The sequence below is a fragment of the Lissotriton vulgaris genome, chromosome 3_2 (genome assembly GCF_964263255.1).
Source record: "Lissotriton vulgaris chromosome 3_2, aLisVul1.2, whole genome shotgun sequence".
Taxonomy (NCBI): Eukaryota; Metazoa; Chordata; class Amphibia; order Caudata; family Salamandridae; genus Lissotriton; species Lissotriton vulgaris.
In genome coordinates, this window is record NC_141690.1 from 98716840 (window position 1) to 98739016 (window position 22177).

The following is a 22177-nucleotide window of genomic DNA, read 5'->3' on the forward strand; positions in this document are numbered from 1 at the left end:
GTAGCTTTTGCTATGATAACCAATAACTGCTACATCTCAAAGACATAATGACAGAAGCAGTGATGTTACCTAAGCAAGACGTTTAATAAAGGAGTGGACTGTCCCCTACAATAGCTCTTTACAAGTCTCTCATGCATCAGTTTACCATCGTTTCATTCCATCCATCCAGGAGACGACATAGAGACCGAGAGGACTATTTGGAAAGAAGTGCTGAGTTTGCAGATGGTTTACTTTCAAAAGCTATGAAAGACATTCAGTCAGGAGCACTGGACATGAATAAAGCAGCCATACTTTATGGCATACCTCAGAAAACTTTATTTATCCACTTCAAAGCCTTAACAGCAGGAAAACCTGCATATTTTAAAAACAAAACTCGAAGTTTTAATGATAGTTATTTGTATAAAAACAATAAAGAAACCTGTGAAGTGCTGCAAAAAGTAGCCTTGTGGGCAAAAGCTCAAGCAGAGCGCACAGAGAAAAATAAGCTTAACTTACTTGAAACCTCAGAATTGAAATTCCCCACATCTTCCAGTTACCTCCACCAGTTAACTCTTCAGAGAATGGTTACTCAGTTCAAAGAAAAACATGAAGGACTAAATTGTGAAACGTCAAGTCCTATTGTACAGTTGAAAATTCCTCAGGTACGAGTTAGTTCTGTGCCCAAGCCACAACCTGACACGTCTGGTCTTCTTGACGTCATGTATCACGTTTCAAAAACTTCATCAGTTCTGGATGCATCAGCTCTTCAAAAACTGAAAAATATTTTACCTAAACAGAGCAAAAATGAATGTTCTGTGCCTGTAACTCGTTCAAGTGTTGATCCCTACATTATTCATGGAGACCTCTCGCCTCTATGTCTTCATGCAAAGAATGGTTCAATTGATGCTTCTTCTGATCACGCAGATGATCTGTGCAAAGATAATAAACAGCCAAGGAAAAAACGTGGACGCTATCGACAATATGACCATGAAATAATGGAAGAAGCAATTGCTATGGTAATGAGTGGCAAAATGAGTGTTTCGAAAGCACAAGGGATTTATGGGGTACCTCACAGCACTTTAGAATACAAAGTTAAAGAAAGGTCTGGAACACTGAAGACTCCACCGAAGAAGAAATTCCGTTTACCAGATACTGGTTTATTTAATGTGACAAGTTCAGGGACTGGCAGCTCTAAAAACAGCAGCAATCCTGTATAAAATAAATGTTAAATTATTTTGTATATGTAATGTGCACATGTGTACATATACAACTGTGTATGAGAGACATTCCCACTCTGACAGGAGATATGAAATTATACAGTTCAGAAACCACATACCACATACATGCCTTTAAAATTGTTTATTCAGGGTTTTCACTGTGTTCAGAATTATATAGTTGCACACTTAATTTTGATAGTTTGTATTTAATAAATTGTTGTACAAATAGGTGAAAATATTCAGGTTTATTTCATAGTCCAGCATAAGTTTGGAAACACTTGTCACGTGAAGCATTAACTTTAAATGGTGAAAATCTTTCTTCTCCCCAATCATTCTGTACTCCCATCGCTATACGGGATTTTAATACTGTGATTACTGGTTTGTAACTTTTATAATAACTATCCACTCCAATAAGTAGAATCATGAGAAGGTGTTATTCTTATTTTTAAAGAATACAAATCGAATTCCATACCAGTGAAACAGGTTTGTGCAGTATTAATAATATACATTTCTAGCAGTCAACAGTTAGTTCACCTTCCACGGTAAATAAAATTCTATTTTAATTTTAATTTGTTTTGTAGGTGAAATATATAAATGTATATTTTAGGCCAAATTCTTTTGGCGAGTAGAAAATAATTGGGGCACATGAATTACACCTTGTTGTAATGTATACATTTGTTTAACTGACAGTTATAGTTACAGACCCAGTAGCTGTAGAATTTTTTGAATGACTATTGGAAGATGTAACTATAATGGGACACCTCTGAGGATTATTTATTCAAAAAACATTCTTAGTGGGCGAGGAGAGAATTTCGCATTGTTTAAAAAGTAGGGATGCAACTTGAAGCTCGTTCATAATGCATAGAGCATACATCTAACAGTTACGATTTCAACGTGCTGTTTAGGTGACGTTATGACTACTGAACATTTATTTTAGTTATTGACTGTCACTCTTGCTACTGATTGACACACTCTTGCTACTGAACCTCACTGTAACTAATTCAATTGCTGCTGTGACTTCAGAAATTATTTCTGTTGGACAAAGTATATATATCAGGGTCTTATTTTGGTGGGCCAATACATGTATCATTTTGCTAATAACCAAATTTACAGTTTGTTCAGGGTCTTGATAGATTTACCTACATTTAAAAAGCTTTTGAACTTGCAGTTGCTTAGTGTGAAACTGAGCAGTTCATTTTAACTTTGAAAGATTTCATCTTAGGGTTGCGTTTATATAAATATTTGAAATATTTATATTTGTTTGTATGAAATGCATATTTCTGGTGGTTTAATGTCAAAGTACTTCTGTGAAATTATAAATTATACTTTAGTCATCTTCTGTTAAATGGCTTGTTTGAGTTGTCCTCATTAACCACAGTAATTCATGCAAACCACTAAAATAACAATTTTGGGGGTTTCCTTACACATTTTGCACAGCCTGTATTTTGTACCCAATTCTGTGTATGCATTTTTATTTATTGTATGTAATTTATTCAAGAATGGACTGATCTAAACTCCTATTTTCTACTAGTGTCCTGTATTACAATGTCGAATGTGGGCTTAAACAGCTTACATTTCCCTTAATATTCTAGCACTCCACTAAGAGTTTAAAAATATCATCACTTGTTCAACCTAATTACAAGTCTGTTATAGGACATAAATATGTTAAAGTACTTTTAGTTGATTAAAAAATAAGTTGGCATATAGCAGAGAAACCAGGGAGTGATTGACTGTTTGCCAACCTAAGCTGTGTTTTGAGAGCGAAATCATAATAGTAGGGTCATGACTTTCACTTTTAACAGCAAAGCCATATTTGATCCAAGACATTTGGAAAAGTATTGTCACTGGTGCAATGTCCCCCAGTAGATTTTTTTTTTCTTTAGTCTGGAGCATAATGGGGTCAAGTTAGAAATGTGTACTCAATTTGCCTAAAATGTTCGGTGAACTGATTGAACTTACCCGAACTTTTTATCAGACATTATCAGAAATATAAACTGTTAAAGCATACTTTGCAAGCAACCTTAGATTTTGTTTGATTTATTTGGAAGATGACCTGACAAAGTAACAGGAATCACAGAATCAGGGATATTTTACTACTAATGGAAGTCTTCAGTTGTAGTTTTTTAAAGTCTAATTTACAGATCTCTATTGCTTGTATTAATGTTATGGTCCTATTAAAATATTTTTAGATACATTTGTGTTAATGTTTGCTGCTTTAAAAAAAATATCCATGCTCTGAATTATCTGGCTGCACGTACATGCCACAGGTAAACAGAGCAAGGGCTGTTTCCCTCAGCGCATTCTAATGCAAGTAGTTTAAATTTTAAATGTCAATATTTATACATACTGATTGGGACTCTGTTGAAGATTTCTGAAACTACAGGTGTCTGCCGACTTTTGAAAAGGTAAAAGCCAACCACTTACATGCTTTTGTCTTATTTGAATGTTTTAGAACTATTTTATATTAAAATAAAAAAAACAGTGCCTCTGGTTTTTAAAGTCGTTGGTTAAACCATTGTAGTAAGTAAAACAATTATTTTATTTAACGGTTATTTAATTTTAGCAAGATTTGTTTGCATTTTAGTTTGCATTTCAGATTTTTGTTTTTTAATAAGTTTCCATTGTCGCAGTAATTTAGTTCACTGCGGCTACTTTGATTCTTAACAATTTTTAAAACTGATTTTAGGCAGTTATATTTATGCATAAATCAATTGCACTATAAGTCATGCATTATTTATTTGAATTTCTTCTAATGAATTCTGTGTTGTGTTGTCATTGTACTGTAAATGTTTGTTATAAAAATGATTGTATGCTTTTAATAGTTAATTTAATATGTTATAGGCTGTAATTTGTAGTGAAACATTTCAATGCTTTTGCATATAAAATTTCAAACCACATTGTGTTGAATTGCTCATTTTGGTTAAATAGTGAATGTCTTGTTTAGCTTACTCTTACTCTGTCGAATCATTTTGGGTGCTGTGAATGGAATAGAGTGGCACAGCTGGTGTTTCTCCAATTTGATGAACAAATGCACTGTGGAAATAAACATGCATGATCTTTATATTTAAATTGATTAGTCACCTCACCAGTGACCTATTTAACCTGCAGATTGCATTTGAAATGTATATATCTTTATTCAAGCCTTTCTGATGGATACATCTGCCTGTGGATTCCTCACCTTCTGAATATCCCCTGCACCAGCGGAATTTTTTTCTAGCTCTCCGCGCTGACTAGGTCGTCACAATGCCATGGGTCTGCACGCGGCTCCGCATGACGTCACTGGAGCCATTAGAGGACCACGTCGGCGTGATGTCTGTCCCTTTTTTTTCTGCGCTGTTGGCGCAAACTGTTTTTTCTAGGACTCTCAAATTCGTTCGTCTGGATACTTTGTTTTTTCAATTGTATCTTTCTCTTTTGACATGTCTTCCCTGAAGAAGCCTGGCTTTAAGTCCTGTAAGGAATGCAGGGGACATATGTCTATTACTGACCTGCATGAAGACTGTGTTTTGTGTTTGTCGTCTAACCACGACGTTGAGGGCTGTTCTTCCTGCAGGAATATGAACCCAAATGCTCTGTAGGAATGAGAGGCCAAGCTGTATATGGCCAAGGAAAGAAAAAAGGGGTCGAAAAAGGTGTTAAGTCATCGACTTCGCATGACTCCAAGAGAAGACATAAGAAGAAGAAACCTGCTTCTCAGCGCTGATCGTTAAAGGCTGTGGAGTCTAGGTCGCCTTCTCCAGCTCCTCGACGTAGAGGACTTCATCTCTCCTTCAGTCTCTCCTCAGGCGACTCCGGTCCATTCCCCATCACACGAAGGGACTCCAGAGCGGTGAACCGGTGGAGAGGTTCTCGCCGGCTTCAGAGGGAGTGTCTAATACAGCTGATGCTGAGGTTCCTTCAGCTCCTACGGATCCACCTGCAGCTCCAGCGGCTTTGTTTAGAGGTGCCTAGTTTGGATCTCTAACCGGCTCATCTTCCACAGTTTCCGGCTCCAGATCCATCGCATTTTCTTAATGCAATGTGTGGCGTTTTCGCCAGGGCTTCGTACCCCTCTGGTGCACCTGCGGGTCCCATGGCGTACAATTTGGGTGTGCCTTAACAGTATCCACAGGCCCCCTTTGTGCCCTTTATGCCAGCGACGCCGTTCTGGCACTTTCCTGCTCCGAGGATGTCGACGCCGTATGGGAAATCCCCGGCTCAATCCCGAGAAGCTTCTCGGATTCTATCGGCGCCGGTTACTACAGTGGATCCTTGTATGACGCCGCTCCCGGAGCAGTCGACGCTGCATTTGACGCCGCCGACATCACAGCCGAAGATGCACTTGAGGAGAGAGGCGCAGAGGTTGTTTGAGGAACAGTACCAGGAAGAGAGGGAGGAGAGGTGTATGACACAGAGGATGTGTTTGAAGACTTGTGTGTGGCAAGTGGACTTTACGTTTCTCCTGAGGGGGACTTTGTTTCTCAGAAGGCTTCCCCCTCGAAGAAGGTTGCTCTATCAGTCTGTGATCAGGAAGACTGCAGATCTTTTGGATTTACAGCTTCCTATGGCTCAGTATAAGCCTAATCTTCCTTACAGAGTTGCTCCATTCTCCTTATTCGGTGGTTGAACCACTCTTACCATTTAATGATGCTCTGACTGAGCCAATACTTGCGATTTGGAGCAACCCTCTGTCTGCTCCTGCAGTTTCAAGATCAGTGTCCAGATGGTATAGGCCTGCTCCTGAGGATCCAGTGTTCCTCTCTTCTCACCCCTCTCCTGAGAGCTTGGTGGTACAGGCTTCTTGTTCGAAGCAGTCTACAGGGTCTTTACTGCAAGCTCTCGCCAACAGGTATTCAAAGAAGCTGGAACAGTCTGCGAAAAAGGTCTTTTCTTCGGCTAGCCTGGCTCTGAAATGTAACAAAGCAACTTGTCTCTTAGGTAGATATATTCATGCCTAAATGGACTCTGCCAAACAGCTTCTTCCTGAGTTGTCTGTGGAAGACAAGGAAAATCGGAGCGAGGTGTTGGCGGACTCTCAGGTTGCCGCTCGTCAAGTCATCCAGTCTGGCTTGGACACAGCAGATTCTGTTGCCAGAGTGATGGGTTCGTCCATTGCAACAAGGAGAACTGTGGTTGAGGTCTTCTGGATGCTCTCACGATGTACAGGCTGCCTTTTATCTGCCTTTTGATGGATCTAGACTTTTCGGTGAAAAGGTTGATTCTGTCTTGCAAAGATTTAAGGACAGTAAAGCAACGGCTAAATCTTTAGGTCTGCAATCACAATCAAGAGGACTGGATGGTGCCCATTGACTTGCAGGATGCATATTTTCACATCCCAATCTTGAAGTCTCAGAGGAAGTATCCATGATTTATGGCTGGGTCGCAGCATTACCAGTTTGCGGTTCTTCCGTTTGGTCTTACTACTGCACCTCGAGTCTTCCCCAAGGTGATGGCAGTGGTGGCTGCCCATCTCAGGAGGTCGGGATTCAAGTTTTTCCCTACCTGGACGACTGGTTGCTCACAGCGAGTCCCCAGAGATGGTGCTTCATCCTCTGCGGGCAACATCTCAACTGTTAGACTTGGGTTTCTCAATCAATGTGCCCAAATCTCACCTGGTGCCCTCCCAGCGCAATCTGTTTATAGGGGCGATACTGGACACTGTGTCGAGCATTTCCTCCACCACAAAGGATTCTCAACATTCAGGAGATGATACCTTTATTCCACAATGGAGCAGTTGTTCCAGTTCTGAAGGTCCTTCGTCTGCTCTGTCTGTCGCCTCCTGCATTCTGTTGGTCAACCATGCATTCTGGCACGAGGGCACTCCAGTGGTGCCTCCGCAGACAGTGTTATCAGCACAACGGAGATCTCAGGGAGTCAGTCAGGATCTCCAGAGAAGCTGCAGCGGTTCTATCTTGATGGAGTGTGGAGGGCAATTTGTCTCAAGGGAAGCCCTTCCTCCTTCCATCGGTGGCCACAGTGATAACGGATGACTCTACCCTAGGGTGAAGAGCTCGTCTGAGGGATCTGGAGATCAAGGGTCCTTGGTCTCCAGAGGAGGAGTTGTCTCATATCCACCTCTGGAATTACGAGCGATTCGTTTAGCGCTCAAGGCCTTTCTCCCTTCCCTTCGTGGTCAGTGGGTTCAAGTCCTGAAGGACAACACTGCCGCGATGTGGTATGTGAACAAGCCGGGAGGAATAGGGTTGTACAGTCTCTGCAGGGAGGCTTTATGACTTTGGTCCTGGGCTCAGGACCGTCGGATTTGCTTGATGGCAAATCATCTGTCCGGGGTGCTAAACGTGCATTCAGACATTCTCAATCGGCAGTTCTCCGACCACGAGTGGGGGCTTCATCCAGAGGTAGTTCAACACATCTTTCGTACGTAGGGAACTCCTCGGGTAGACAGTTTTGCTACTTTCGAGAATGCACACTGCCCGTCATTCTGCAGTCTCGGCTTCCGCTGCAGAGGGTGTTAGGGGACACGTTTCAGTTTAGTTGGAGCTCGCAACTCCTTTTTGTTTCCTCCCATACCCTTAATTCCTTGCGTTCTGAGGAAGATTCACCAAGACCAAGTCATATTGATTGCCTCGGATTGGCAAAGAAGGGTGTGGTACTCAGACCTTCACCTCTCGTCTCACCCTCCGCTCAGTCTCCCTCTCAGGGTAGACCTCCTCTTGCAGTCAGAGGGCCATGTTCTTCACCCCCACCTCCAGAGCCTACACTTTCATGCCTGGAGAGTGAACAGGACAACCTGAATTCTTATTCTCTCCCGTCTGATGTGGTGGACATTATTTTATCGGACAGGCGACACTCCACCAAATCCATCTACTCCTATAGGTGGTCAACATTTGTTAAATGGTGTGGAGAGAAGACTATTGATCCCTTGAAAGCACATCTTTCTGATATTATTTGTTTTTCGCATCATTTACTCAGCTGTGTTGTGCTGTGGCCACTGTTAAAGGATACTTGTGTGCTTTGTCTACTTTTCTTTCTTTGCCTGATCAGCGGTCTCTTTTTATTTATTTATTTTATTTATTCAAAGTTTTATATACCGCGAACACGATCCTTACAGATATCAGAGCGCTTCACAATGACAGGGTAGGGGCAGTAGGAATGAACAGAGGTAATGGGAGCAATGTAGTAGTCACTAACATGAAAGGATGATAATAATAAAATACATAATACATAAAACATATCAATATACAGTCAGGTGAACAGGTAATAAAACGGCACAAGTCATTGATCCCAATTACAGAGGTGTTCAGGTACACCTTGGGTGTGTGGCAGGCTTATACCAGTGCTTTAGTATAGAGAGCGCACTGGGTGAGGGCATCGGGAGGGTGAATCAGTGACCCAATGTGTCTCATATATTGGTCGGTAGGAAGAAAGTAGCGTAGTAGTGTCACCATCAAGTAGAGGTATAGTGCCAAAGGTCAAGGTGAGCATTGATACAAGGCAATGTAGAGTCTCTGATCCACCACCTATAAGGTTCAGGAGATCTTGGCCAGAAGGATGGTTTTCACCTCTTTCTTGAAGAGTGCAGCGGAGGAGATACGCCTAGTTTCAGGCGGGAGCGCATTCCAGATCCTGGGTGCTATTCCTGAGAAGGAGCGCTTGTAGGTTTTCTCTTTCCTGAACCTACGGGGTTTCAGGAGTAGATTTTTTGAGCTTCTATTGGACCTCGAACCTCCTGATATGGACAATTTTTGAGCGAGGTAGTTGGGTGCATTGTGGTGCACGGCCGCGTGTGTCATAACTGCAATTTTTAGTTGTATTCTGGCTTCAAAAGGCAGCCATTTTAGGGACTTTAAATCTGGGGAAATGTGCGAATGTTTTCTTGAGCCAGTAATGAGTCTTGCGGCAGCGTTCAGGGAGGCTCTTAAGGGTGCTGTTGTGGATAGCGGGAGTCCGCTGAGGGTCACAATTCCGTAGTCGATTCGAGGGATGACTAACGCTTGTACAGCCGTTTGGAAGTCTTCAGTCGGGAGGAAGGGTTTGATTTTCCTCAGTGTGTTGATTTGGAAATTAGCTGCTATTTTTAAGTCTCCTATAGTCTTAAGGTTCAAAAAGGGACTGACAAACCTGTTTCCTACCACTCCTTTTATTATGCCCCAGTGGGATTTAAATCTAGTGTTAACTTTTTTTAATGGGTTCCTCGTTTGAACCCATGCACAGTAGTCCTTTGAGACTGCTATAATTCAAAACGGTCTTCCTTGTGGCGAGCACCTCTGCCAGGAGGGGGAGTGAGCTTCAGGCTTTGAATCAAATCCTCCTTTTCTGACCATATATGCTGAAAGTATGGTCCTCAAGACCAGGGCTGCTTTTCTGCCTAAGGTGGCAACTCCCTTCCATCTAGGCCAGTACATTACCCTCCCTACTTTCGATCCTCCCCCCTCACCCTTCCAAGGAGGGGGAGAGGCTTCATCGCTTGGATCCAAAGAGGGCGATTAGTTTCTATTTGGATAGAATAAAGGACTTCCGTCAGGATGATCAGCTCATTGTGGGCTATGCTGGACGTATGACTGGCAAAGCGGTGCACAAGTGCACTTTATCCAGGTAGATCATCTTGTGCATCACAATCTGCTACGCTCTGGCTGGTAAGGAGCCTCCTGAAGGCATTGGAGCTCATTCCACCAGCGCTAAATCATCTACTTCTGCCTTGTCCAGAGGTGTTCCTGTGTTGGACATCTCTAAGGCCGCAACTTGGACCTCCCTCCACACTTCTGCAAAGCATTACTGCATAGACTCCGAGGTGAGGAGGAATGGCCATTTTGCGCGCTCTTTTGCAAGACTCTCTGGTATAGAAGGGTGACACCCTCCTCGGGGGGTGGGGGGGGGTTGGACTGCTGTGGGATTAAGGTGAGGAATCCACAGGCCGATGTATTCATCAGAACAAGTTACTTTCCTTCGGAAACGCTTTTTCTGGTGGATACAGTATCTGCCTGTGGAATACTCACTGACCCACCCGCACTAGAGTTGTCCACCCTTTTATACCTTAACCCCTTCCATGCTGGTGACGAACCCCAGCCGTCATGCACTAAAGTGCTCGTGTGCTGATGACGGCTGGGGTTCGTCATGGCCCGCCCCTGTTCGTTTGTTTACCGCACAGGGGCGGAAACGTGCCAGCATGGAAGGGGTTAAAAAGAAGTGTTCGTTAATTTGGTGATTTCATGTTGTCTTTCTGTAATGCTTCGATTTGCCTTTATGTGGGCTTATTTGAAATGTGAGCTTTCTTTTCTTTCTTATTTCGATTTACACTGTGTGAATTCTGTGTATTCTGTGTCTATGGTCTGTTCGCCCGTTTTGCCTCGGTGGCACGGAAAAGCGGGTGGAAATGACTTCATCACGCTGGTGTGGATCTCTTATGGCTCCAGTGACGTCATGCGGACCTGTGTGCGGAGCCATGGCATTGCGACGGCCTCATCGGCGCATAGCTAGGAAAAATTTCCACGGAATGCTGGTGCAGGGGATATTCATAAGGTGAGGAAACCACAGGCAGATACTGTATCCACCAGAAAAAGCGTTACTGTGAAGATAGGCTATTTATGATGCTATTGCACAACTGTACTCTGCTCCCTTTCTAATGGTACAGTTAAATTAACACAATTTAAAGATTGTTTTTCTTTCTCAAAATGAGCAGAAGTTGTTCTGATTAATCTTCTATTACAGGGTATTCGTTTTTTATGCAGCGAGAGTTAGCTAGAAACATCCTTTAGACACTCAGACCAAAGCTTTTAACCAACAGTTTGACATCCGTCTGGAAACTGATAAGAATCACTTCCAGAAAGCGGGCTACTCATTTCAGCATTTTTTAGCAGTGGTGTCCTGGCCTAGGTTTACAACACGAGAAAGCGTCACCACCATGGTCAGCCTTTCTTGTGTTTTGGCACCACAATTTGGCAAAGATTGGCTGATCATGGGTTTCTTAGAGTTAGGAGAGGCTGAAGTCTTTTGTAAGAGAGGGACTCGAAGGTGACTTAGCCACATCCTCGAACACATCAACTAACTGGTCTGTGCCAATGCAGGTCAAGTCGAAAGCTGTTAACGGATGTTAAAAAGGTCAGCTACAAAATTGTTCTCAAATTTCATTATAAAGTCAGCTAGTTGTTCAGTAACACCTGCTTTGCTTCTTGGTGCTCTCAGCTGGGTTGAGCCGAGTAGTGCTTTCATAAGACTGCAGCTATTTAATTCGCTCTTGTTCCAGAATTCACTGGATACTGCACTTTGAAAATTATGTATGTTGGGTGATTTTATTGAAGGTTTCTTTAAACAAGGCATAACCAAGAATATTCAATAATTTAGGATTATGGGCCATTTCATCGAGAGGTAAGTGTATTCCGAGTGGCTGCCATCTCTTGAAGCATTGCCAATGCGCAAAGGATATGAGCCAGGTTTTTATGGTCTGGAAACCCCAGAATATTTGCTCTTGGGGATTAAGATATCTTGGATGTCTGGTTTAAAGTGATGAGGTTTCGCATTATAACTTTTGAGTGTCATTGTTTACCATTTCATCTCTTATTAGAAAGCTTGCATTGAATATTGTTTTAGAATATTTTGTATATTTCTGGTAATTGAGTTATATGAATTAAGTTGTTGGTATATTGAGACTTGAAAGTTGCCTCCCAGATCCATCATTAGGTCTGTCACGTAACTGAGAGAAGTTGAATTCTGAAGTGCAGTATTTTTATTTTTCCAGTAGAAGTTTGTGGTGGTGCTGAATCTCAAAAAAAAGGTTGCTTTATCAGCTTGTTCTTGTTTGTCTAACAACCATATGATTTTCTTATTCTTTGTGGAAATAAATGGTTCATCACAGTGGAATTTGGTTGTCTAATGTCACTAAAATCTAGCTAAATATGTGGTTGTAATTACTTAGTATGCGGTCGAGTGAGAATAGAATGCCGAGATCCTATTCAAAAAGATATCCATCTAGATTATTCCATGGCCTCGTTTTTGTTTTATCGTACATCTTTAGGAAATTGGTATGTCCAAATTTATGTAGTTGAAGATTCGGTATTCCGAGTGCCTCTGTCCAATCACTGGTTGTTACTTAGTGTATTAAGTTTAAGGTTGTCCCAAAAACATTTGACTTACACATCCCTACCACCCCACTCAGATGTTGAAATCTCTTATCACCAATTGTTTTCTTCTGTAGAAAAACGAAGCTACTAGGCCTACAAGGACATTATTTAATTGGGTATAGCGGTATTGCATGAGGTTTTGCCAGTAGTACATTAAGCAGCAACATGTCAGAAAATCATGAAGTCCCCGTCAGTGGATTTCCTGACTGATCAACACTGCAACTAAGCATTTGAAGACTTGAGTGAAGGGCAGTGCACAGTTGATAAATTGATAAGGCTCATTTCTATAAGCCTATTCCCTGACCACAGCATTGCCCTTCAAGCTGACTTTAGGCTAAGAAGTCGCCCACAAGTGCTGTAATCCATGGTGGTTAAGTACCTTGTGTAACCTGTAAGAACAGCAACGCATGGAATCAGCATGGAATAAATGTGGAGACAACCTTTATTTCAAACGGCATAGAGCAAGATCATCAATCAAAACCTACAGTCACTGACCTTAGCAGTCTTGATCCAGAATTCCTTCAGTATAGGCATTTGAATATACCAACCAAGCAATATAGGTGTGCTGAGCAGACTTATTGCAGGTATACTATCAATCATGGATTTATAAAGCATGGCAAATCATCTGTGGTGGTCTCAAGGCGCTGGAGTTGCTGCTTGCTTCATGGTGCTAAATGTATTCGAAAAACCAGGTCTCGAGTCCTTTCCTGACTTGCTGGAGCAATGGGGTGGTGCTGGGATGCAGGGGAAGGTCGTTCCAAGCTTGGGCTGCCAGGTGTGAGGTAGCGTCCTCCACTTTTGCCTCTGCAGACCTGCGGGGTGTCTGCAAGGAAGAGGGAGGCGGATCGTAGTTGTCTGGTTGGTTGGTCGAAGGTCAAGCGTTTAATGTAGGCATGTCCTTCATTGTTCAGGGCTTTGTATGCTTGGGTCAACATCTTTAACTGGCATCTCTTCTGGATCGGGTGCCAGTGTTGCTACTTCAGGTGTGGGTTAGCAGAGTCATCCATATTTAGACAACAGTGGGGATGATTGGGCTGAGTTTTCCCACTGTATGATGCGGATACCTGATATGTGGATCTGGGAGATGCCAGTGGACTTGCTCCCTCTCCAGATAATGGGTTGTACCAGCGAATGAGGAGAGTACATCCTTTTGCCCCAGTCATTTGGAGAGTTGCTGAAATCCTTTACAATCCCCTCCCCACAATGGAACCTTCTGTCTATCAATGATGCGCTTGTAATGTCATGTTCTGGCACTGCAGCCAGTCGCAAAGATGCACATCGCCATAGACCTGTTAAGGTAAGCTTGATTTTTCTTTTTTCTTTTTTTTTAAACTCTACATCCAACATTTGGTTGTGCAGGCGTCCACCAGCAAAGTGAACTCTAACGCCTTTCCAGCTACTCCTCCAGAGAGAGAGAGACCAAATGTATGGAAACACTTAAGCGGTTATTTTAATGACAGCCTTGCCTTGAGGTCACTCAACACCATCTGCATCCTCGGAGATTACTCCCCTGTACTCTGGGACCTTGTTAATGAGATCTTACCAGCCGTCCCAGAAGACTTACAGGCTTCTTTGACAGAAATTGTTCAGGATGGTAGGGATGCGGCTATGTTTATCTGATCAGACCTACACACCACTATCGTCAATGGTGGGCTTTTGGGAAAGGTGTGGTGCTTAAAGGACACGAGTGGAGGAGATCCACAGACCTCTCTGGGGACCTCCAGGCATCCCTTATGGACTTTGACGGATTCTTACTGTTTGGCAAAAAAGCAAGCTTGGCTCTGAAGCATTTTAAAGAGCAAAGACACGTGTGCTCCTTGGGTCTTTCGGCTGACGTTTGGTGGCGCAGAGCTGCTCTCTGAGGCAGGGTTCACCACTTCCTCCAGGGGCGGCGGAGCATCACATCGAAAGGGTGTGTCCCATCAAATCATCCAGTGTTGCGCTCTCTCATTCCTTTTTGACCTGCCACACCACCCACCTGCATCAGAACACCTTTCAGAGGACCATCTGTTCATTGTGCTTCAAGAGATGCGCGCATTTTTTTGGCCAAATGAGCCAATATCGGAGTACTGGACTCCAATGTGGGGAGTGTTACTGCCACTCCTCATGCAAAAGTAGGACTAAGATATTATTCCTACTTTGGATCTGTGACCTCAATGCCTCCCTGTGCAAGGGCAAATTCAACATGATCACGCTGGCCCAAGTTCTGATGTTGGCATTGGACCTGCAGGAAGCCTATTTTAATATTCCTTGCTTGCATACCCACAGACTGTATCTGCAGCTCAAGGTGGGCAACAAACATTTTCAGTTTGATGTGCTCCGTATCCACTTCACCTGTGCCTTCGAATGTTCAGAGGGGATGGCTGTAATTGATTATCTTCGGAGGTCGGGTGCCAGTCTTCACCTAGGTCAGCGACTGGCTGCTAATCGCAGGCTTGCCAAAGTCAGTTGTTGACCACTTCCAGATGACTGAGAACCTCCTGACATAATTGGGTCTCGCAATCAGCCTGCTGCAGTAACCCCCAACTCCTTCAGAGGTTTCCTTTTATTGGACCCATTCTAGATACAGTCCACTATTGAACCCTCTCTCTGGATCTACTAGTCCAGGACATTATGTTTTAGCCTCTGTTCTGGTCTCAAAGAGGATGACTGAGGCTTCCTGTTCAACTGGCATCCTGCAATCAATCAATCATAACATTTGTATAGCGCATTACTCACCCGGCAGGTTCTCAAGGCGCTTGGGTGAGGGGGGTCTGCTATTCTCGAACAGCCAGGTCTTGAGTTGTCTCCTGAACGCGAGATGGTCCTGGGTCAGCCGAAGATAGATGGGGAGGGAGTTCCATGTCTTGGCCGCCAGGTAGGAGAAGGATCTACCTCCGGCGGTGGCTCTTCGGATGCGTGGTACGGCGGCGAGGGCGAGGTTTGTAGAACGTAGCTGGCGGGTAGGCGTGTAGAAGGTCAAGCAGTCGTTGAGGTACTTGGGGCCCAGGTCGTGGAGAGACTTGTGGGTGAGGAGCCTGAACTTGATCCTCTTGCTGACGGGGAGCCAGTGCAGGTCCTTCAGGTGGCCGGAGATGTGGCTGCGTCGGGGGATGTCCAGGATGAGTCGGGCGGAGGCGTTCTGGATGCTTTGGAGTCTTTTCTGTAGCTTAGCTGTGGTTCCGGCGTAGAAGGTGTTCCCGTAGTCCAGTCGGCTGGTGACGAGTGCCTGGGTGACCGTCTTCCTGGTTTCGGTCGGGATCCATCGGAAGATCTTGCGGAGCATGCTTAGGGTGTTGAAGCATGAAGAGAAGACGGCGTTGACTTGTCTGGTCATCGAGAGGGAGGAGTCCAGGATGAAGCCCAGGTTGCGTGTGTGGTCTGTTGGCTTGGGGGTGGTGCCCAGGGCGGGGGGGCAACCAGGAGTTGTCCCAGGCGGAGGGAGATGGTCCCAGGACGAGGACTTCCTGCATCGTACTCACCGAGTATTCCAGATGACACATGCAATCTCTTCAGGGGAATCTGAAGGCTGAGTGGGCCAAGCACCAGTGAAATCTTTTGGCCTCCATCTATGTTTTGGAGGAGACTACCAAAGGTCTGTAGTGGTGACTGCTCAGCTGCAGTTGGACTAGCAGACACCTTTCACTACCCCACCCATAGTTGATGGTGGTGACTAATGCATCGCTGCTGGGATGGGGTGGTCATCTGGGAAAGATGGAGATCCGGGTTTTTTGGTCTGTGCCAGAGACCACCTCCACATTAGTTTGCTGGCACTGCGAGTAATCAGCTTGGTGCTGAAAGCCTTCCTGCCAACCATAAAAAGGAGGCTGGTACAGGTTCTCATCGACCATACCGCCGCCGTGTAGTACTGCATCCAGCAGGGCTGAGTGGGGTCCTGTGCTAGGAGGCTTTGTACCTCTGTAACTGGTTGGGTATCTGGACAACTCCCTAGTTGTAAACCACATGCAAGGATATTTTTAATTCCTGGACAGGCAAACTCACCCGGTGACTCCTAGTTGATCAAGAATTGCAGCTACACCCAGAGCTGCATATGGCAACCCGAACTCTATGCATTCTCGACAATGGTGAATAGACCATGTCTACACCTTTTTGCATCGGTGTTCCTAGAAGACTCTCCCTCAGGCTCATTCAGAATAGAATGGAGCACGGGACTCCTTTTATGCTTTCCCTCCACTACCTCTCCTGCACAGAGTTCTAAAGCAGATCAGGAACAAGTGGGTTAAGTCATCTCAGTTGCTCCGGATTGGGCCAGGATACTTGGAACTTCTGGCCATGTGCAGATGTCCTCCGATCAGGCTGCCTTTTCTGTAGGACTTTGTCGTTGCAGCATGGCTGGGTCTTTCCCCTAGGACTGCGGAATCTGCACTCGCATTCTTGGAGATTAAGTGGCAGCAATTTGCTTCTTTTGAGGATTTTTTCATTTTCTATTCTGAATTCAAGATGTGATCTTGGTAGCCACGCGCCCCTCCACAAAATAGATGTATACTGGGATACGTTTGTGGCTTGGTGCTAAACCTGCCAGACAAATTGCAAGGCAAACTGTTGGCTGTCTTGTTTGTATTATATTTGGCCCAGCAAGGATGGTTAAAGCTTACTTGTGGACCCTTTCAGCCTTATTTACGATTTCCGGACCAGCCTGCCTGGTTCAAGACACCTGTAGTGATGAGATTTCTTAAGCTTACAATGCATATTTCTGCCAAAAAACCTTTGGCACAGTGGAATTTAAATTTGGTTGTCCATTTCCTAAAGTGGATCTCTTTCGAGCCGATGCACAATAGTCTATTAAGCCTCTTGACCTAGAAAGCAATCAGATGTGAGTCCCTAGCTCATTGTAAGAGTGGTCTGCTGAATTCAGACACTCTGTTCATCACCACCCCCTTTTCTGAATCATTTTTGTCCACCATAAGCGTGGTAGGGTATACTCAGATGTGAGTCCCTAGCTCATTGCACCATCAGGATTCAAGCAAGTCGGGCCGAAGACGGCTGAAATGCCAGAACCGGTCCCAGATAGCTTGTTTCCTTCCCAGTATAAGAATTGGCTGGGTAGTTTGGTCTGCCCTGTTCCCATGATGCACTGGGCCAGGGTCAGACTAATTTGCATATAGCCAAGTTCTGAGCTGGGATGGTGCAGTGAGCTAAAAAACGGTGATGGATCAAGCCCTGATCTTTGGACTGGGTAAGAGTGGTCTGCTTAATTCAGACACTCTGTTCATCACCACCCCCTTTTCTGAATCATAGAAAGCAACATCAGCACGTTGCAAGAGTGAGCTTCAGGCCCTATTGAAGCTTTCTCATACCACCTTTTTTCCAGACAAACTGGTGTTCAGAACTAGAGCTGCATACCTTCCAACGGTAATCTAGTCTTCATGTCAGACATTTCTTGTTGCACCTCATCCCTCGAGTGTGTAAAAGAGTCTCCATCGCTTGGACCCCAAGTAACTCCTATACCCTGGAAACCCTCCCCTAACTTCAAGTGGTACAGCCATCCACCTGTTAAGTTCCCCAAAACCCTCTCCTTTGATGCTTGCAATCCAAGAAGAAATAATGCCTGATAACCATCTCCCTGAGATGGTTAACTTCCAAAACTGATGGGAAATTAAGCATTTTATTCCTCATTATTCAAAGTTGTTCTGAAAATCTCACTTGTACAGTGGCACCCAATCGCTTCAGCTCATTCATACATTTTTCCCTTCTATGGACCTACATGTCTGACATTACAGAATATGCAAAAGCCTGCACAGACCACTTTGCCCGGCAATTCTACTTTCAAGATTTTATGTCTTTGTACTTTACACAATGAAACCCTCCTATTAATTACATTGCATGTCATGTCACTAAACAATATAATTAAGCTTATTTGAATGTACTTGTGTCATTAGTGGTTTCTGCTATTCAGTATGACTGGGTAACATTACATACATTTTTGTGGATTTCGCAAAAACATTGAATAGGTCTTTGGTACTCTGTTTAATCTCTGCAGATGGTACATTCAAATATGACCTGTTTAGAATACTGCGGAGATTTAAAATGTCCACATTTGCTAATTTACATATATAACCTGCTTGAGTTCAAATTGAATTACCGAATTTCATAGTCTACCAGTTTCCCATCTGTTCCTTTTTTGTCTCATTTTAAGGAGGTCTATTTCTTTTCAGCCAGTTTTAGGAATATTGTGAACCACACTGGCACTCTTGCCACCCCCATTTCTTTAAGATTTATGCTATACTGGGATTGCTGTGTTCTCCACATCACCAATTTGGTCAGTTCGTTATTTCATTAGGTTAAATGTGGATTGTTCAGTCACAAAGTCCACTATAGGGTATTTTGTGTAAGCAGATCAGAACGAGGTTAGTATGGTGCAATATGTTGCATTGAATGCATTCAAGCCTAGCATTCCAGAGACGTGGATACCTCGGGCAATTCTTCTCGCAGAACTTGCTGCATGCTCTTGAATGTTTTTTTTTAGTGCCACCGTTACATGTTTGTGATACCCACCCATGTCCATATAATTGTCTTTTAATGTGGCTATTTATCAATGCAGCTAGTGTTGCGCAATATTCACCACCTTCCAAATCCGAATGCAAGATGTGATCTTGGCTGCTACACGCCCCTCCACAAAATGGATCTTATACCGGGCACTGGGATACGTCTGTTATGTGGTGCTACTTTTCTCAGACAGACCAATTGCAAGTTTAAATGTGTAATGTCTTGTTTGTTTTATATTTGACCCGGCAATGACTGGTAAATGTTACATGTCTGCCCTTTCAGCCTTATTTCCATTTGCCATCCTTGTTAAAATAATCTTTTGTGATCAGCTTTCTTAAACATTTAAATGCATATTTCTGCCAAACCCTTTGTCACAATGGGACTTAAATTTGGTTGTCATGTTCCTAGTCCTGTTCATAGTGTGTATCTATTTCGAGCCGATGCGTAATAGTCTATTGCGCCACTAGCCTAGGTAAGAACCATACTAGCATCCCTGGTGCACAAGACTTTTTTGAGTCTGTAAAAAACAAGACTTCACTCCAGCATTGTCTAGCTGAATTAGTTTATTTATAGAGGTTGTGGCCTTTACCCTCCTTTGCAAACAGTTGTATTACATATAATTACCGGCTGTCATTGCCCTCATGTATGGAGTCTGAGGAACCCATGCAAACTACTTGATTGTCCACTACCGCTGTGCAGTTAAATAGTTCAATTTGTAGTCTCAAATCCTTTCTGCCCCCTCTCACCAGTAATTGCAATTTACAGTGTTAAACCAATATCCTTTACATGTATATAATGTAACCTATGGATGCAGGCTGGTTTTTGTGGAGTACTGAAAAAAAACCTACTGGGCCACAATATCCGCGATCATGCAGAAAAGCTGTATTAACTATAATTGTCCAACCTCGCTACTGGACCAATTAAGTTGCTTTAGAAGAAAAACAATTTCAAGAATGTAGCCACCTGTGTTGGGGTAAGGAGTAGATCTGTATAGATTACGTTTTTGTTGTCCAGGAGATGTTTCAGTACTAGTTCTTTTCTGTGTTGCCGCTGCTAGAGGTTACAGTGCCACTAACAATAATAGCAGAGCATTCGTTTCTGGTGGATATTTCGAAGCGCTGAATCCTCTCCTGTCTCGAAGGTGCCAGTCTGGATCTGTAGAATTTTGGACCAGTTAGTTTTCCAGCCCACGACTTTGCTGACTTCATGTCGCCTTGAAAGTGAAAGCAAATATAAGTGACACACCTGTGTCCCTTAATTTGTTTCTTCTCCTTCTGACTAGTATATTGAGCTCAGCTCCTAACTTTGTCGGTCTTCACAACTCCAAGAACTTTTCACTGTGTGTTAGGTAATGAGGTCCCCACGAAAACAACTGAATTCAGACTGCCACAAATGAAGGAAGTAGATAACCGTCTCACAACTGCACGTCTGCTTTTGTTACCTGGGCTCCAAGCATAGCGCAGTCGTGTGATAAATGCACCGGATGGCGATTTAAGACTGGAAGATGAAGTTGTATGTTGCAGGAAACAAGAAGTTGCTGTGGTCTTCATGTTGGTCTCACTCCGAGTTGCGGGCTGTTCTCGCAACAGGTAATTCTTAATGAAAGCATAGCGTAACTCCATATTTCCCATCATTCAGACTCCAAAGTGAAGGTGCACGAGAGAGGTCAAGATTTAATTCACGGTCCATTGATGTCTCCTACCAATTGTTGAAGTGGGCGGGATCGGTAGGGCGCGGCGTGCCCCTACTTCTTAAATTTCAAAGTCCGTTCCCTTACTTCCTTATTTTAAATATCCCTCCCGGACGGCATTCATCCCAAGGCCGATACTTAAGGCTCCGCTTTTGGGGAGGGGCGGAACGGGCAGAGAAGGAAAAGGAATCCGTCTTTTCCTTCGTGCCCAGAGAAGACCAGGACAGTGTCCAGTTCTCCAGCTGTTGGCAGCTGCCCCCTCCCTCTCCTCTTTCGGTCTCCCTCCTCATTTAGTGAAAACGCACTTCAAGAAGCAGGTATTACCTTCTCTTTCCTCCTTTTTGTTTATTTGCTCCCCCATGAAATGGATCGAAAAAAGAAACAATTTTGCTGGAAATCTTTTTCTGACATTTTTCTATTTTTAAGTGCAGTTTCAGGGTGGAGAGAAATAAAACATTCAAAATATGAAAAATGACTAAAGCAAGCAGAGTGGTTGCAAGGTGTCCAGATTGATTTATTCACACCTAAACACATTAGCTCCACTTTACAGTGTTTGCCTGTGAAGCGCTACTTTTTTTTTTTTTTTCTCGTCTCTTTCCCTGGGTGGGAAAGTGCAGTATTCCTGGAGGTACTGAAATACCTGCTTGATTGGTGAATTGGTAAACAAAATGTGTACAGTGAGGTGGTCTTTTTAAACCATACAGCTTATGTTTTGTAAGGATATAACCAATGGGCATTGAAACAGGTTACTTCTGGGCCCTGTAGTCATGGCCTCAACATTTTATGCAAAAGCACTCACTAATTTCTGAATAATGAGTGTAAAAAGAAAAAGGTAAGCATGTTGTTCATGCTTACATTTCATACTTAATCTTGCGTTCCCTAAGAGTCTTTGTCTTTTCTAGGATATAAAAAAGAAATTTAGGCAGCATATTCTTGTCCAGTGCATAATTTGAAATGAGGCACATCCAGGTGTTTATAGCGGGTCAGTAAAGTGCAAGTTTCTCAGTGGGGCATTATGGTGTTCAGTGGGGGAGAGGATGTGAACTATGGTCAGAGCTGCTGAATTTGGAATTGGGGAACCACGTTAAACCTTCATGACCAATCCACCAGACCACTAACCCTGTGGGTGCACATTCCCATGCTATATCTTAGAAAGCCCACAAGATCTTAAAAGCCCTGGAGTCTTAGCACTAGCAGGTGGACCCTAGAAGTGGCAATTGTGTGTTAATCTTGAAGGGTTGTCCGCCACAATTCATTCTGAAGGTCACTTCCAGTCTTGCAGGCAGGCGTATGAAGCAGCACACCATAGAGTGACTGCTACTGTGGTCACAGGACCCTTGAGCAGGGTGGCTCTAGGGCAGTGCGACCACACCAGGTGCTGACCAGCCACGGTCCGTGCAGGTAACAGCGGTGGGGCAGAGGTGCTGGGTAAGGGAGGGATTTCATCGGACTATGAAGACGGAAAATTAAATTAATAATTAATTCCCCCTCTGCATCGTCCCTCTAAATCTTCCCTTACCCTTACCCCACTGCTGTTACCTGCACGGACCGTGGCTGGTGCTAACTTCAGGTGGGGGGTGTCGTGTTTGCAAGTATATGGTTTTTAAAGCACTTGCTGCCTCCTTCATGCCCTCCAACAATTATCAGCTACAATAAAAATGTCATGATAACTTCTTAGTAGAGAGCTGGTGTTTTGTCTAGTGGAAGTTTTAACTCATGGAAAGGAAGCGCAGATGGTTAATGTGCCT

At 43.7% G+C, this 22177-nt stretch overlaps 1 protein-coding gene across 6 annotated transcripts in view; it reads left to right on the top strand.

Annotated features, from left to right (window-relative positions):
- The window catches only part of LCORL (ligand dependent nuclear receptor corepressor like), a 649811-nt gene that overhangs the window by 165177 nt on the left and 462457 nt on the right, over positions 1 to 22177 (top strand). For 2 of the 6 annotated variants that reach the window (XM_086964045.1, XM_086964046.1), the window contains exon 7: positions 170 to 4093. The exons of the other annotated variants lie outside the window; for them this stretch is intronic. In XM_086964045.1, the coding sequence (XP_086820171.1) occupies positions 170 to 1196 (1027 nt within the window). In that variant the 3' untranslated portion in view covers positions 1197 to 4093. Of the gene's footprint in view, positions 1 to 169; positions 4094 to 22177 lie in introns of those variants that run through there. 6 annotated transcript variants of the gene reach the window in all.